General features: G+C 39.5%; 1 protein-coding gene across 3 annotated transcripts in view; it reads left to right on the top strand.

Annotated features, from left to right (window-relative positions):
• The window catches only part of KCNC1 (potassium voltage-gated channel subfamily C member 1), a 158,631-nt gene extending 148,917 nt beyond the window's left edge, over positions 1-9,714 (top strand). The window contains exons 3-4 of one of the 3 annotated variants that reach the window (XM_054028520.1): positions 5,234-5,422; positions 8,420-9,714. In XM_054028520.1, coding sequence (XP_053884495.1) covers positions 5,234-5,422; positions 8,420-8,484 — 254 coding nt within the window. In that variant the 3' untranslated portion in view covers positions 8,485-9,714. Of the gene's footprint in view, positions 1-5,233; positions 5,423-7,605 lie in introns of all 3 variants that reach the window. The other 2 variants (XM_054028522.1, XM_054028521.1) reach the window with 2 other exon arrangements.
• The last annotated feature ends 4,314 nt before the right edge of the window (positions 9,715-14,028 follow it).

Here is a 14,028-nt window from a genome sequence, read left to right as displayed (position 1 = left end):
TGGAAAAAATAATTTGACCTAGGCTGATATTGCCAAGTTTAGCCTAATGCACATTTTTGGAACAAATATGTATCCAAGAATATAACAGAAATGATGCTACAGGCATCACTCCCATCACTTGAACGGTGCAGGATCAAGCCCTAATTCGTTTAGTTGCCTTACAGTAAAATCACAGTCCACTTTATACTTTTAAAGTAAAGTGTGTATTTAAAGTAAATGCTGGAAGTGACATTTGGGCCAAGTTTAGTTGTACACTTAAGCTCTGATCCAACGCTCACCAAAGTCAATGGCAAGACTGCAGTTGACTTCAGTTGACTTTGGATCAGCCACTTACTCCTCACTTACTCTTCACTCCCAGTGAAGACAGTGGGAGTTTTGAGTATTAACTTATGTATAGATTGGGCTGAAATTTAAATTGCTGCATGTAAATCCATTACTGATATGTAGACTATCTAAAAAAATATATGATAATTCAGTCCCCCATTCACAGAAATAGAAATCTACTTCCCTCCACAGTCATTTCTGTGCATGACATCCCTTTCTCCCAAATATAGGCCAAATTGTCATCTGTGATCAGCACTGCAATTTTAATTACCACAGTGCAGATCTCAATGGCATAGCCTACATGTCTCGTGTGTAGCACTGCCATTGACATCAACACAAGTACTATGGGTGGAACAGGTTTCAGAATACACAGAGAGATCTGTAGCTCAGATTGCAGAAGAATGATTTGCCCACAGTTCCTTATCTTTAGGAACCTCCTGAAATGGAAAGAAAACACTAACGTGGCTATTATTCAACAATGTGCATTTATAAATCATTAAATGCTCCGAGCGTAGCAATTGGGGATACAGCGTCAGAGGCAGCCTGAAACCAGGTGGGATGTAGGGGTGTCACTGAAGCCATTATAGGTCCAGTCTCATATGGGAAGGTCTATGACCTCTGAAAACTCTTGTAACATTTGAGTAAATTTAATGCCAATGAAAGCAAGAAACTAACTATGCTTAATTGTACCACATATACTGTGGGGAGTTTTTGTACACATTTCCTGGCATAGCTTTGCCATGCACCTCAATCTTAGTTTTTGATACCCCTTCCATGGAGTTCTTGAGCAGAGATGTAGGGATGATTTCATGACATGAACAACCAGGAATGGGAGTGATGCTCTCAAATTCATTTTCACTTGTGACCTGAGCTGGAGGCAAGGCCACAGCCTAATACAATGAGGCATGAGTTTTCTGTATGCTTTGGGAGTGCTGTCTTTCAGATGAGATGTAGTGCCGAGGTTGTGACTATTTGTGCTCATCGACAATTTCGTATTGTTTTTGGAAACAGTAGGATATTAACTCCAATGTCTCAGCCAAATGCCAACTTGAGTAATTTTGCCTAAATTCTCTCTGTAACTACAATTGGATGAGGCATGCTTCACTTCCTGGCTGTGGTGTGTGCTGTTAAATAGTGATGTGTTATACCCAGGACGTAGCTGCATTTTAGTGGTGGATGTAGTGCTCCATGGATTTAGTTTGCATTTCAGCTTGTACTTGCAGAGTGCTTCAGAGTGTTTGAGGGTGCTATCTAAATGATTGCTTATTATTAGATACGAGTCTGAGCCACACAGTTCTGATCTGGAGAAGGATACAAACTTTCCTAATGTTCAGATACACAGTTTTGGTTCAGGACCATCTCTAATAATTAATATAATAAGAACATAAGAATGGCCGTACTGGGTCAGACCAAAGGTCCATCTAGCCCAGTATCCTGTCTAACAACAGTGGCCAATGCCAGGTGCCCCAGAGGGAGTGAACCCAACAGGCAATGATCAAGTGCTCTCTCTCCTGCCACCCATCTCCACCCTCTGACAAACAGAGGCTAGGGACACCCTTCCTTACCCATCCTGACTAATATCCATTAACGGACTTAACCTCCATGAAAGTATCCAGTTCTCTTTTAAACGCTGTTATAGTCCTAGCCTTCACAACCTCCTCAGGCAAGGAGTTCCACAAGTTGACTGTGTGCTGTGTGAAGAACTTCCTTTTATTTGTTTTAAACCTGCTGCCCATTAATTTCATTTGGTGACCCCTAGTTCTTGTATTATGGGAACAAGTAAATAACTTTTCCTTATTTACTTTCTCTACATCACTCATAATTTTATATAATTCTATCATATCCCCCCTTGTCTCCTCTTTTCCAAGCTGAAAAGTCTTAGCCTCTTTAATCTCTCCTCATATGGGACCCGTTCCAAACACCTAATCATTTTAGTTGCCCTTCTCTGAACCTTTTCTAATGCCAGTATATCTTTTTTGAGATGAGGAGACCACATCTGTATGCAGTATTCAAGATGTGGGCGTACCATGGATTTATATAAGGGCAATAAGATATTCTCTGTCTTATTCTCTATCCCCTTTTTAATGATTCCTAACATGCTGTTTGCTTTTTTGACCACCTCTGCACACTGCGTGGACGTCTTCAGTGAACTATCCATGACGACTCCAAGGTCTTTTTCCTGATTCGTTGTAGCTAAATTAGCCCCCATCATATTGTATGTATAGTTGGGGTTATTTCTTCCAATATGCATTACTTTACATTTATCCACATTAAATTTCATTTGCCATTTTGTTGCCCAATCACTTAGTTTTGTGAGATCTTTTTGAAGTTCTTCACAGTCTGCTTTGGTCTTAACTATCTTGAGCAGTTTAGTATAATCTGCAAACTTTGCCACCTCACTGTTTACCCCTTTCTTCAGATCATTTATGAAAAAGTTGAATAGGATTGGTCCTAGGACTGACCCTTGGGGGACACCACTTGTTACCCCTCTCCATTCTGAGAATTTACCATTTATTCCTACCCTTTGTTCCCTGTCTTTTAACCAGTTCACAATCCATGAAAGGACCTTCCCTCTTATCCCACGACAACTTAATTTACATAAGAGCCTTTGGTGAGGGACCTTGTCAAAGGCTTTCTGGAAATCTAAGTACACTATATCCACTGGATCCCCCTTGTCCACATGTTTGTTTGACCCCTTCAAAGAACTCTAATAGATTAGTAAGACACGATTTCCCTTTACAGAAACTATGTTGACTTTTGCCCAACAATTTATGTTCTTCTATGTGTCTGACCATTTTATTCTTTAATCTAATTTTATTCTAATTTAATCTAAGCCCCAATGCAGCAATGAGTTCCACACTGAAAACAGTGGGGCTCTGTGCAGGTGTAGCTGTCCCCCCTGCACTTGACTCATTGTAGCATCAGGGCCTTATCCTGTAGATGTGAAGGCTAGTACACTAACCCACTGCATTGCTGATCCCCTTAAGGAATAGCAAAGTTCACAGTATATATCAGTGTGAGTTTTAAAGAAGCAGCTCAGTATCATGTGATGTCATGGCTATTAAGGTAATTGTGTGGTTTTTGTGCAAAGTAAACAGGAGCATGAAATATACGTATATTATTCACACACAGGAATTGCAATCAACCTATGCCCCGAAACTTCAGAAACCTGTTCAAATTAGTCATCATTAATTTCAGAAACTATCTTTTGCTTCTGTTAGTGCGTCTGATGTATTGATAAACCTAGTTGGTCAAAAAACAAACAAAAAACCCTACCACTACCATATTCTATGGGGAAATGAACTGATCACTTCTGCAGGAAGGAAAAAAAGATACCAGTAGGAGGGTTGCAAAATGGAGTTGATTATGTGGGGAAACACTTTATCTGCTTGGGGAAAAATCAAGACATGAAATGCAATTAGCATGTATGTACATAAACAGTGTACATACCATACAATAGTATGCATACCATACATATGTGTCTATATCGGTGCGGATCATTTTATATGGTAATGAGAAGAGTGCTATATTCTCAAAAAGCCCTTACATATTATTTATCCATCATGCCCTTCTGAAACTATTGCTCTGGAAGGTTTGCTCATCCTATTTAATGCATTCTCTCTTTTTAGGGTTTCTATGTAGGCTTGGATTTATTTTCTTACTTGGCCTCAGCTCCACTGAAAAATATATGTCAAAATTGCACAGGGTTTGGAGCAAGTCAGCAGGTGTTTTTGGAAAGAGGGTTGAAATAAAGCTTATCGGTGCATTGTCCCTTTCATTAAGAACTGTAGGATCACCTGCAGTGTGCGCCCTACAGTATCTAAATAATAAGCATTGTGCAACCGAGGTTTAGAATGCTGCAAATTTCTGAATTGTACCCACTCAATTAAGCACATAGTTTAGCTCTTGTGTACGGGTTATATTTTGACTGTTTTCCCCTCCTTTTAGCTGAAATGTCCCTATTGAACTGTGCCATATTTTGAGTATATTCTCAATATACTAATTTGCACTTTGAAAACATTTTACAAATCTTGTAAGAGCACTTTAAATTGTTTTATGACTGTGAAGCAAATCACATACAGAAAATATTCCAATCTCAGTCTATCTTCATGGGGACATGTGGAGTAAAGTGGACAAATTTAATGACACATTTTCATTATTTGCAGTCAGAGGGTAAATGTTACTTAATTTATTTTCAAAATCCATGGGCTGCTGTATTGTTTTTCATCTGTAGCATCCTCTGCTGGCATTGCATAAGCTGCATATGTCACAGAATAAAACATCAGAAAGTGGATTGTTTTTTAAAATCCATGTTCTGCTGTCACATTCCCATACATGATGTATGCTGTGCGTCCGTCTAAAATGTGTACTACCATTCTGTGTATTTGAAAATATAAGCAAAACAAAGCAAACTGTTCAAACTTTGGGGATCTTTTGCCCACGTAATATTGTACAAAGATATAAATCTGCATGAATAGAATTTACTCAACTACTACAATGCAACTCACCATTAATTGCCTCTCCAAAGTTCTATGTGTTTCAGTAGTTTTCATGAGACACAGATCATTCATATGCCATCATATGTCATGCTAAACATAATCCAGTTTCTAACTGCAGTCTTCTGCTCACAGGACTAGGAACCAATGCAAAGCAGTTTCTGAAACTGCCCCATATATGTGGAAGTACTGTAGGTTGCTGTTCTATCTAATGAGATAACATTTCGTTTCTCCTTCCACTTAACATACTTTATTTTATGTTGGTGTAGTGTACAAAGCCACTGTATCTAGGACAAATGTGCTACCTTTTACGCATCACCATGCTAGTCCTTAGCTGTGATCCCGAACCTACAGATTTAACTCTGATAAACAGTTCTTAGTGTTTCAATAGCCTTCTGCTTATATGTTTGAAGATTCGAAACTGAATGGTGAGGTGGCCAAGGCGGCGCTGGCAAATGAAGACTGTCCCCACATAGACCAGGCTATAACTCCTGATGAGGGCCTGCCCTTTACCCGCTCTGGCACTCGGGAGAGATATGGACCCTGCTTCCTCTTATCAACCGGGGAATATCCCTGCCCGCCTGATGGAGGAATAAGAAAGGGTATGTAGCTGAGGTCCTGTAACCACATAGTTAGTGACCTTGTTTAAAAAAAAGAGAGAAAAAGTCATCTACTAGTTATCATGGACTAGTGGGCTTGGTTTAGATATGCACTAAAATAACAACCTGATGTCTGCATTTTGAGTTTTTCATCTATTTCTTTGGGAGAGGAAAGCTGCTAGAGCTACCATGTACAACTGCAGTTTAGTCTTCCATGTTAGCTAGCTCAGTGAGCTTCAGCGCCCAGTATTCTGCAATGTCCTTAAAAGATTTCATCCTCCAAAGACACATTGATTAATATTTATGACAGCAGTGAAGGCTGCCCATTTGGAAGACTCGTAGATTGCAATGTGCTGTGAATGGCAAACACTTGGTGGGCAAAAATAAATAAATGCCCCAGCAAATACCAAGAACCACAAAGTGATTATTCAGCTGCGTTTATACAGCACTTCAGTTAATTTCTTCGTCATGCCTAGCTGTATAATTGAACACAGAGAGAGCTTCATATGGGAGCATTTGTTAGCATAGACCTCTTTCAGGGCCATAGCAACAAAGAACGTGGCCCCCTCCGAACGGTGGCCCCCTCCGAACATATGTCCGGGCGGGGCCCCTTACAATGCAGAAACTGGAATGCGGTATTTATTTTGCCACTTTTAGGGGCCCCCTTCCTTGCGGGGCCCCCTCCGGTCGGAGGGTATGGAGGGCGCTCGCTACACCTCTGACCTCTTTTATGACTGGAAAGTAATCTAACTAAAATTGGTTTCCTCTGGTAAACTAATATTTACCATAATTAATTTCTGAAATCCTGACTTCTCCCAAAAGTAATTTAGTTTTACTTAGATAATGGTCAGAATCATCCATATATTCAGCAACATTAGGTCCTAAAATAACAAACAAACAAAAAAGACTTCCTGTAATTTTTTTTTATGATAGACTAAATCTTGCCCAAATGGTTTAATCCAAGAAAAGCAAGCAAACCAAAAATGCAGATATCTTTAAGTGCATAAAATTAGAACTACATATGTGCATAAAAGTTAATTGGTAGTGGTTAATTTCACTAAGAGTTATCTATCATTGAAGCAGTGTCCATCACTGGTGTACTGTATAGAGTATATAATATATTCAGTATTTTAAAAAAATGCAAAGATTCTATTATGTAAACCATACCATGGGTATGGGTTTTAGAATTCCCATGTGCCATTGTATGATGGACAACAGTCTATAGTAAATGCCAGTTATAGATAGTGTATGTAATTATAATTTCTAGGTTTATCGTTAACAAAGATATAGTTGGACCACTGCACTTTCATATGAAAGTATCTCTGCTAAAATTTACCTTTGTAGCAAAGTGTTTTACCTGATTCTGTATTGGATAAGCACTGGCCATTTTCATTCAGCCTGAGCCAGTTTGGGTTGCTTCAGTGAATCAGGAGAATGCTCCAAATGGCACACCTTTTGGTATGAGGAATGTATAGTTCTCATGATGCACTGCAACATGAAGCAGGCTCTCTCTACTGAATGAAACAGAGGCCGGTTGGCTAAAGAGTAACAAATGTCAGCATATTGTTGGCCTGTTCGAAACACGTTGAGAGCATCTTAATTGTTGTTCCAACTGAATTTCATCCATAGTTTGTGCAACTATGTGTGTATACTAGCTGAGGTTGTTTTTGTGCATGTCTGGAAAAGGATGGGAGTGGGGGGGAAAGGGGAAATTGAATGCATGCAAACTATTTTTTTAAAATGCGGTGAGCAAATGAGTAGTATCTCTATAGCAACGGAACAAATACTGTTTTTTTAAAGCTACGAGTCACCTTAATTTTTGCCTGAGGTCCAAATACATGAGTCAGTGGGGGAAAGTGCAATTGAGTTTACACTGAAAAGAAACAGAAAAATCCCTCCACTTGACTCCCTCCCTCCCCCCAGTTGTTTTAAGACAGAACTATGACACTGCCTACATTATTATATAGTCTGCCCATTCCGGAGAAACCATTCTGCTTCCTCCCCTCACCCCCATTTTTTTAACTTCCTCTTACTTACATGGCCTTCTGAACCACGTTGCAAGCGATACTACTCTCAGCATGTCAATGCATGAGGATGCTACTTAACTGGCCACAATGTTGACCTCATTCTTAGCCCATTCTGTTGTTGATCCAATGCTGTACTTTGCATTTTTCTTTTAAATGAAGGTTACGAAATGTCACGGAGCCTTAACAGCATAGCTGGCATAAGCGGAAAAGCGATAGGATTATCCTCAGTGTCTGCGCCCTACAGCTCTCCTAGCCCAGTGAGACGTTCTTGGTCTCCCATCCCATCTATTTTGTAGCATGGATCAGTAGCAGAGAATGGTCTAAAAAGCTTTATTTACAATTAGCCTATGCTATGTTTCATATAATCCAGGTGACTAAGTCTGAAGATGTCATGTCTCACAGTAGCACCTCCTGGGCATGGTGTTACTACTGACATTTGGTGACAACACCCTTAAATAGTATAAAGATGACACTAGGTGGGCATTAAATAGTACTGGTGGGCCATATGCTGCATGGTATTGGTACATAGGATGAAGGGTGGATGCACCAGATAATTTCTTTAATGGTCCACCATGCTGGTATGTGCTTATCTTGGCTAATGGCGGATCCACTGGCTCTTATGGAATGGGGTAGGCATTTAGTCAATGCTGAAACGTGCCAACGATTGAAGATTTTGATTTTCTCAGGATATATTTGAGCCATAGGAACCCTGCAGGAGTTTGAGGAAACAAGCACAGTAGGATGAAACTTTGCATGGGCGCCTATTATAAGTTGAAAGCAATACTCAGATACACTGTAGAGAGGTCTCAGTCTGGCTGACTGCATGGAAAAAAAATCCTGTTGAAGAAGAATATGGCTGCCTCTGCATGTAGCTACTCTACCTTTTCCTCCTTCCTTTAAAACTAAAATGCCAAGCTTGATTTGAAAAGCACAGGAAAGAAGCTCAAGTATTGATTGTATTCTTTACATGCAGATCTTTGCAAAGAAAGTCCTGTCATTGCTAAATATATGCCAACAGAGGCAGTCAGAGTGACTTGACAAGGCGAGATGGAGATGAACATTGATGGCTAATAAACATCTGTGTGGAACTGTGCAGGCATAGAAGACCTCCTCATTTGGACAAAGTAAACTCGCTCCATGCAGGTTTTAAGGATGATTCTATGTGGTTTCAGAGTTGTACTAGAGATGCAGGCTTTTTCTACGGCCAAAATGTAACAAAACTGTAGAAGATCTCTTCTTCCTTTCTTTTTTGTTTTGTTCATAGCATGAATTGCATGAAGTAAACAAAAACTGCAATTGTATGATTAACTTTAAGGGGAAAAAAAAGAAAGTTATATATTTTCTTTGAAAGCTCTTTACTTTTACATACATTGTTGTAGCCAAAATGTAAAACATTATAAAACTGTACATTTCTTTGCTATGGATTGCTTCTTTTTGTATACAAGATACAGAGTAATGGTTTTAAAAAGTGCAATCAGGCAGTCATCGGTCATATTGACCATGCCTATCTCTCATCACACTGACATGGAAATCAAGAACTTTTAATTCAACTAGAATTGTGTAAATTTAGGAAACTCCTTTTTTTCCTGTCTGTTTTCGTTGGCATGCTTGTGACACATGGGACCTTTCTTTGGACCTGATGGTAACAGCTGGTCTAGATTTAATTTCCAGCTCTGGTTATGTTGTATTTTATTGATGTATAGATCCAACGTGAAGACCCTTCATAACAAATTGTTCATATTAAGTAATCAGTATGGATTTGAAACAAAAAAAAGTGTTATTTAAAAACTGAGACTTATAGTACAAAAATCAGGAGAATACTCAAGTATAAACTTGTCTCAAAGTTTAAGAAACAAGACAACAGCATTGTATGCAATTTAGTACTTCTGAGTAAAATGCATGCACAATGTTATGCAAAACAATTCTAGCATGAAATAAATTTTGTATCATGGTTTCAGTGCCTGCTGTACAGTGTAAACCAGAATTATTTTCTGAAGTGATCAGGGGTTTCCAGAGACTTGCTTCTGAAATCTTGAATAAATATATAGTGTTCCCAACAGAAATGCTGGAGAGAAGCTTGGTATTGGTTTGATTCTAAAATGGTAATTTTGGTTAGTGGATAACAAATGAAGCCTGCAAACACTTGATACAACCAATGTCTGAAGTTTTCACAGCACTAGTAAATATTACCAGGGAAGATAAAATCTAGAATTATTTAGGTATCTCTTCATCTCCCCCCAAATAATAAAAGTTTGTCTTTTTAGTAGATGAAGTGAATTCAGTTTTTCTTACTTCTGTGAGTCTGTCTTAACTTGTTCTTCACTGAGCCCTAATAATCCACCAGCTCTGAAACTTTGCATGAGGTCCAGAGCTAATCTACTGCAGGTGCCTGAGTTATGTCTTAGCTGCCAGATATAAAGGGCACCAGCAGGAATTCAGGAAAGTAATGACATTGTACTGCATTTCAGATTCCACAAATAAAATGTATGGAGTATTTGCCAGGACCCTTCTAGTAGCTTGAACATTTCTGGCAAAGTATTTCTTTAAGAGTTCCCCTTTTGTCATCATATCAGACAATTTAATACACTTGGCAGCATTCGAGCCAGAAGGCAAGAAGGCATCTGGGACTGCTAAGGGAAATGAAAAAGAAAAGAAACAGAATCTGAGAGGTCCTGAGGAATTATGAATAAAAAAAAATCAAGGAAGATGCACCAAAGGGTATGGTAAGTGTTACAAACAAACAAACACACACCACACATACACACACACCATCCTCATAGCCCCATAAATCTCTACCTCCAGAAAGAAAAAAAAGTGCAGCTATCAGACCTGTGATTTAGGAAGAAGATTAATACTGAGGATCTGAACTTGAAGCTAGTAATGAGGCTCCTTCATCCTTTCTGATTTAGCATTATGCATTAATTCCTAGTTCAGCCTGCCTTCTTTTTTTAGGAGTAATTTTCCATCTCTGTTTCTATCCTGGCATGGTCTTCCTTGATAATGGCCAATTTCTTATCTCCAGAATGCAAGCTAATCCAGGGTCCAACCTTGCAGAAGCTAATGTGGGTTTTTTTCTGGTACAGTGTATTAAGGATCTAAAAATAGATTTATTTGTTATACTTTTGTATTAATTTAATAACATTATTCAGAGACCTGGTGTGAAATCTGCTCACATTCCCTTATTACCATAAAATAATTAATACTGATTAAAAATTCAATCCAATAAATCCCACACAGGTGTTCCCCTTACCCAGTGCTTGGTTCAGATAAGAGTCTTTCCTTTAATTAACAGCTTGAGTACCCAAGCCCTGAGATAGTTGTCATTCTGTCCTATTTTCTCCCGGAACCATGTTACCAGTCTGATGTTGGGGTCTTTCACTTAAAATATACCTCCTTGCTTATTCTTCTCTCCGCTCTGCAGTAATTGAGTTTTCTGGATGCCTTTCACTAAACCTTCAGAAATAGAACTGCATTTCTCATTCACTGTTCTTCAGGAGGCACTTTCAAAACATAAGGTCCTTGGCGATTCCACAGTTCCCTTTTGCATGACAGAAAATGTACCACCGTGATGACAGACCCCCTGATCTCTCCCTAAGCAATTCTGACAGTCCAGCAGGCAACAGCTGAGAGACTTGAAGGTTCTAGAAGCACTCACGTTAGAAAGCACTAGTCAGTGCACAGTGATGCCAGGGAAGTGCCCAGGGAATCAGGCTATCCCATTTGCGTACACAGGCTGTTTGTTATCTGAGCGGGTTGTACTATATTAACATGACTACAACATTTATGAATTCAAATCTGTCTCTTTCACAGCCAGCACATAGCACTAGAAATACTACACCCATTGGGTCTGATTCTGTTCTCACATTAGTTTTAGATTGCTGTAACTCTGTTGAAAGTTACTCCTGATTTTACACCTGTGTAAATAAGATCAGAAACAGGCAATTTGTTTTGATTACACTCCTGGCCCTTTAAGCTTCCCTCTGCCCTGGAGGAAATGAGCACCCACATTTTTTATAAGAACTTGGCTTTATTCAATGCAGTTATATCTATCTAGCTTCCCATCAATAGTATTGGAGCTCTCCAGAAATCCCCTGCAAGATTAGTGGAATTTTATAAGGCCAGGATTGTGACTTTAAAATTAGATTAATAAATAACATTGAAAACATCCTTATAGTTGCACAACATGCATATGCACCGCTCATATCTTCGAAAAGAGTATAGGCATTATTTTTCCCGGATCAGCTTGACACATGATATACGACATGCTGGCTCTACAACGGTTACTTCAAACAGTAAGGAAATGGAAAGTGGTTTCTATTCTTTCATGCCAGAAAGGAATCTAGCTAATCATGCTGTGATAACAGTCAAGTGTAATGGTCATTAATCTGGATAAAATGATTTTTCACATAAATTGCTCTCGCTCTCTCTTTAAAGTTTCAGTGCCTAAAAAAAATACATCACTGAAATGAATGGACGTTAGGACAAATGAGCAGGCTAGAATGCAAGGGAGATAGAGCAGTCAGAAAGGAGCTGAGCACAGAATCATTATGAAGAAGATACCGAGGTTAAAAAAAAGCAATATTTTTCCTGCTCCCCCACATTACAACGGCTCTCGTCAGCTTCACAATAAGGCAGGCTACACTTCCTTTCCCCAGAAATACCCCGGAGAGAACCTTGTCTTCAACCTCACACACTAACTGAACTTTTAATTTATGCTGAATTTATGCAGATTGCCTTTTAGACCCTCTTCTTTAGATTTCCAGACATAACGCACTTCTCCGTGTAGCAGTGCCTGTCATCTTGCATCCATTCATACAAATCTTTCTTTATCCAAAATAGTAGCTGAAATATTTGTCTGATGTCTGAATATGAACACTATTAATGATCAGATATTAAAAATGAAGTCAATTAACTACTTTAAGCTTAAAAACCAAGTTAAAAAATATGTTGAAAAAGCAACTTTTATAACTCCTCCCCCCAGCTCCCTCCCCTCGAATGACTATATACAAAGATGCTGAAAACATAAGGAGGACTATAATGAGGCAAATACTTTTTAAAACAAACAGCTGGGGATCTATTGTTGAACCCAGTGTGTATGGGTAAGATTTTCAGCCCTCAGCCTTCACTTGTGCATTGACAAAACAGCAGGCGCATACACTTGCAGCTGAACTTTGCAAGGTCAAGCACTGTCCACACCCTTTAAACAACCCAACACTAGTGCATGCACATGTATTTGCACCTTCACCTATGCAACCCATCAGGACCCCCATTCAACAAAGCATATAAGCACCGGCTTAAGTCCTGGGTAACGTCAAGTGGAATTAAGCACTTGCTTAAGTGTTTTGTTGAATCTGGGCATGAGGCCGGTGAGTTTGGCAGATGGGGTGTGTCACGGAGCCAGCAGCATGAGGTCCCCCAAGTGACCTTGTGCTAGTGGAGAACCAGTGTAGTAGAGCTCCACTCTACCATGCCCCTTACAACAGAAGGGGGGGGGGAGGAAATGGGGAGCATTACACTAGTAAAGAGTTTCCTTAAGCAGCACAAAGTGGTCATAGTACACCAGCGAATGGAGCCCACAGTCCCCTCTTCAAAAAGCTTCCAGTCAAAATGGTGCGAATGAATGTGTATTCATGTATGTAGGTCCCTATATAGCACTCGCCACTGTGGTGTCCAAGTGTGAGGGAGACGAGAGAGAAAGAGGGAGGGGAACAGATTTTGATTTTAATTACACAGGCATAAACCCTAAACAATCCCACTGATGAGATTTAAAACAGCCAGAGGGCATACATTTTCTTTATTCTCACCACTATTAAGAATGTGTGTTTTTATGTGTGACTAGGGAATGCAGCATGGCCTAGCAGATAGAGTACTGGACTGAGACTTGGGATCTATTCCCAATGCTGCTGTAGGCCTACTGGGTGGCCTTGGGCACCACTCCGTGCCTCAGTTGCCTCATCTGTAAAATGGGGATAATAATATTGATCTCCTTTGTAAAGTGCTTTGAGCGCTATTGACAAAAAACACTATATAAGAAGTAGGTAGATTATTAATTACAGTTATTATCTTACCACTTATGGCTAAGATATGAGGAAAAGGAACCTGTCTTTACTGAGTACAATAGCTGTTGCCATGTCTTTTGTATGCTGTAGAATATAGTGGCTCTTTAGGAATTCCTTTCTTTTTCATTTTAAAGCAGGGGGGTGCTATTAGGAAGAATTAAAAAGCACCCACATGGCTATTATGGCAGGCAGAGGGTATTGTTTATTGATTGGTGAATCTTCAATTGTGCTAGCTTAAGTGACACTTGGTTTGGAGTCAGTATTTTTACTCAGTTTAAAGCACTAAGACCTTTGTCATTAGAAGCAGTGTGCATGAAATTGATGGCACAAACCGAATAAGAGGCCAAGAAAAATTCTCCCCACTTCTGAAAAGGAAACCGGCGGAAATGCACACGGTCTTACATTAAAGGTCTCCTGTGCACAGAGGAGGAGAGATTCTCAAAAGCGCTTGAGAGTCAGGTTCATGATTCCCATTAAAAGTCTGTGGGATTTGTTCTCCTGAATTGCTTTGGAACTTTTGAAA

Source organism: Malaclemys terrapin, chromosome 4 (genome assembly GCF_027887155.1).
Source record: "Malaclemys terrapin pileata isolate rMalTer1 chromosome 4, rMalTer1.hap1, whole genome shotgun sequence".
In the NCBI taxonomy this organism is placed as follows: domain Eukaryota; kingdom Metazoa; phylum Chordata; order Testudines; family Emydidae; genus Malaclemys; species Malaclemys terrapin.
The sequence above is the reverse complement of the archived record's forward strand: the minus strand, read 5'-3'. Positions and strand labels throughout refer to the sequence as shown.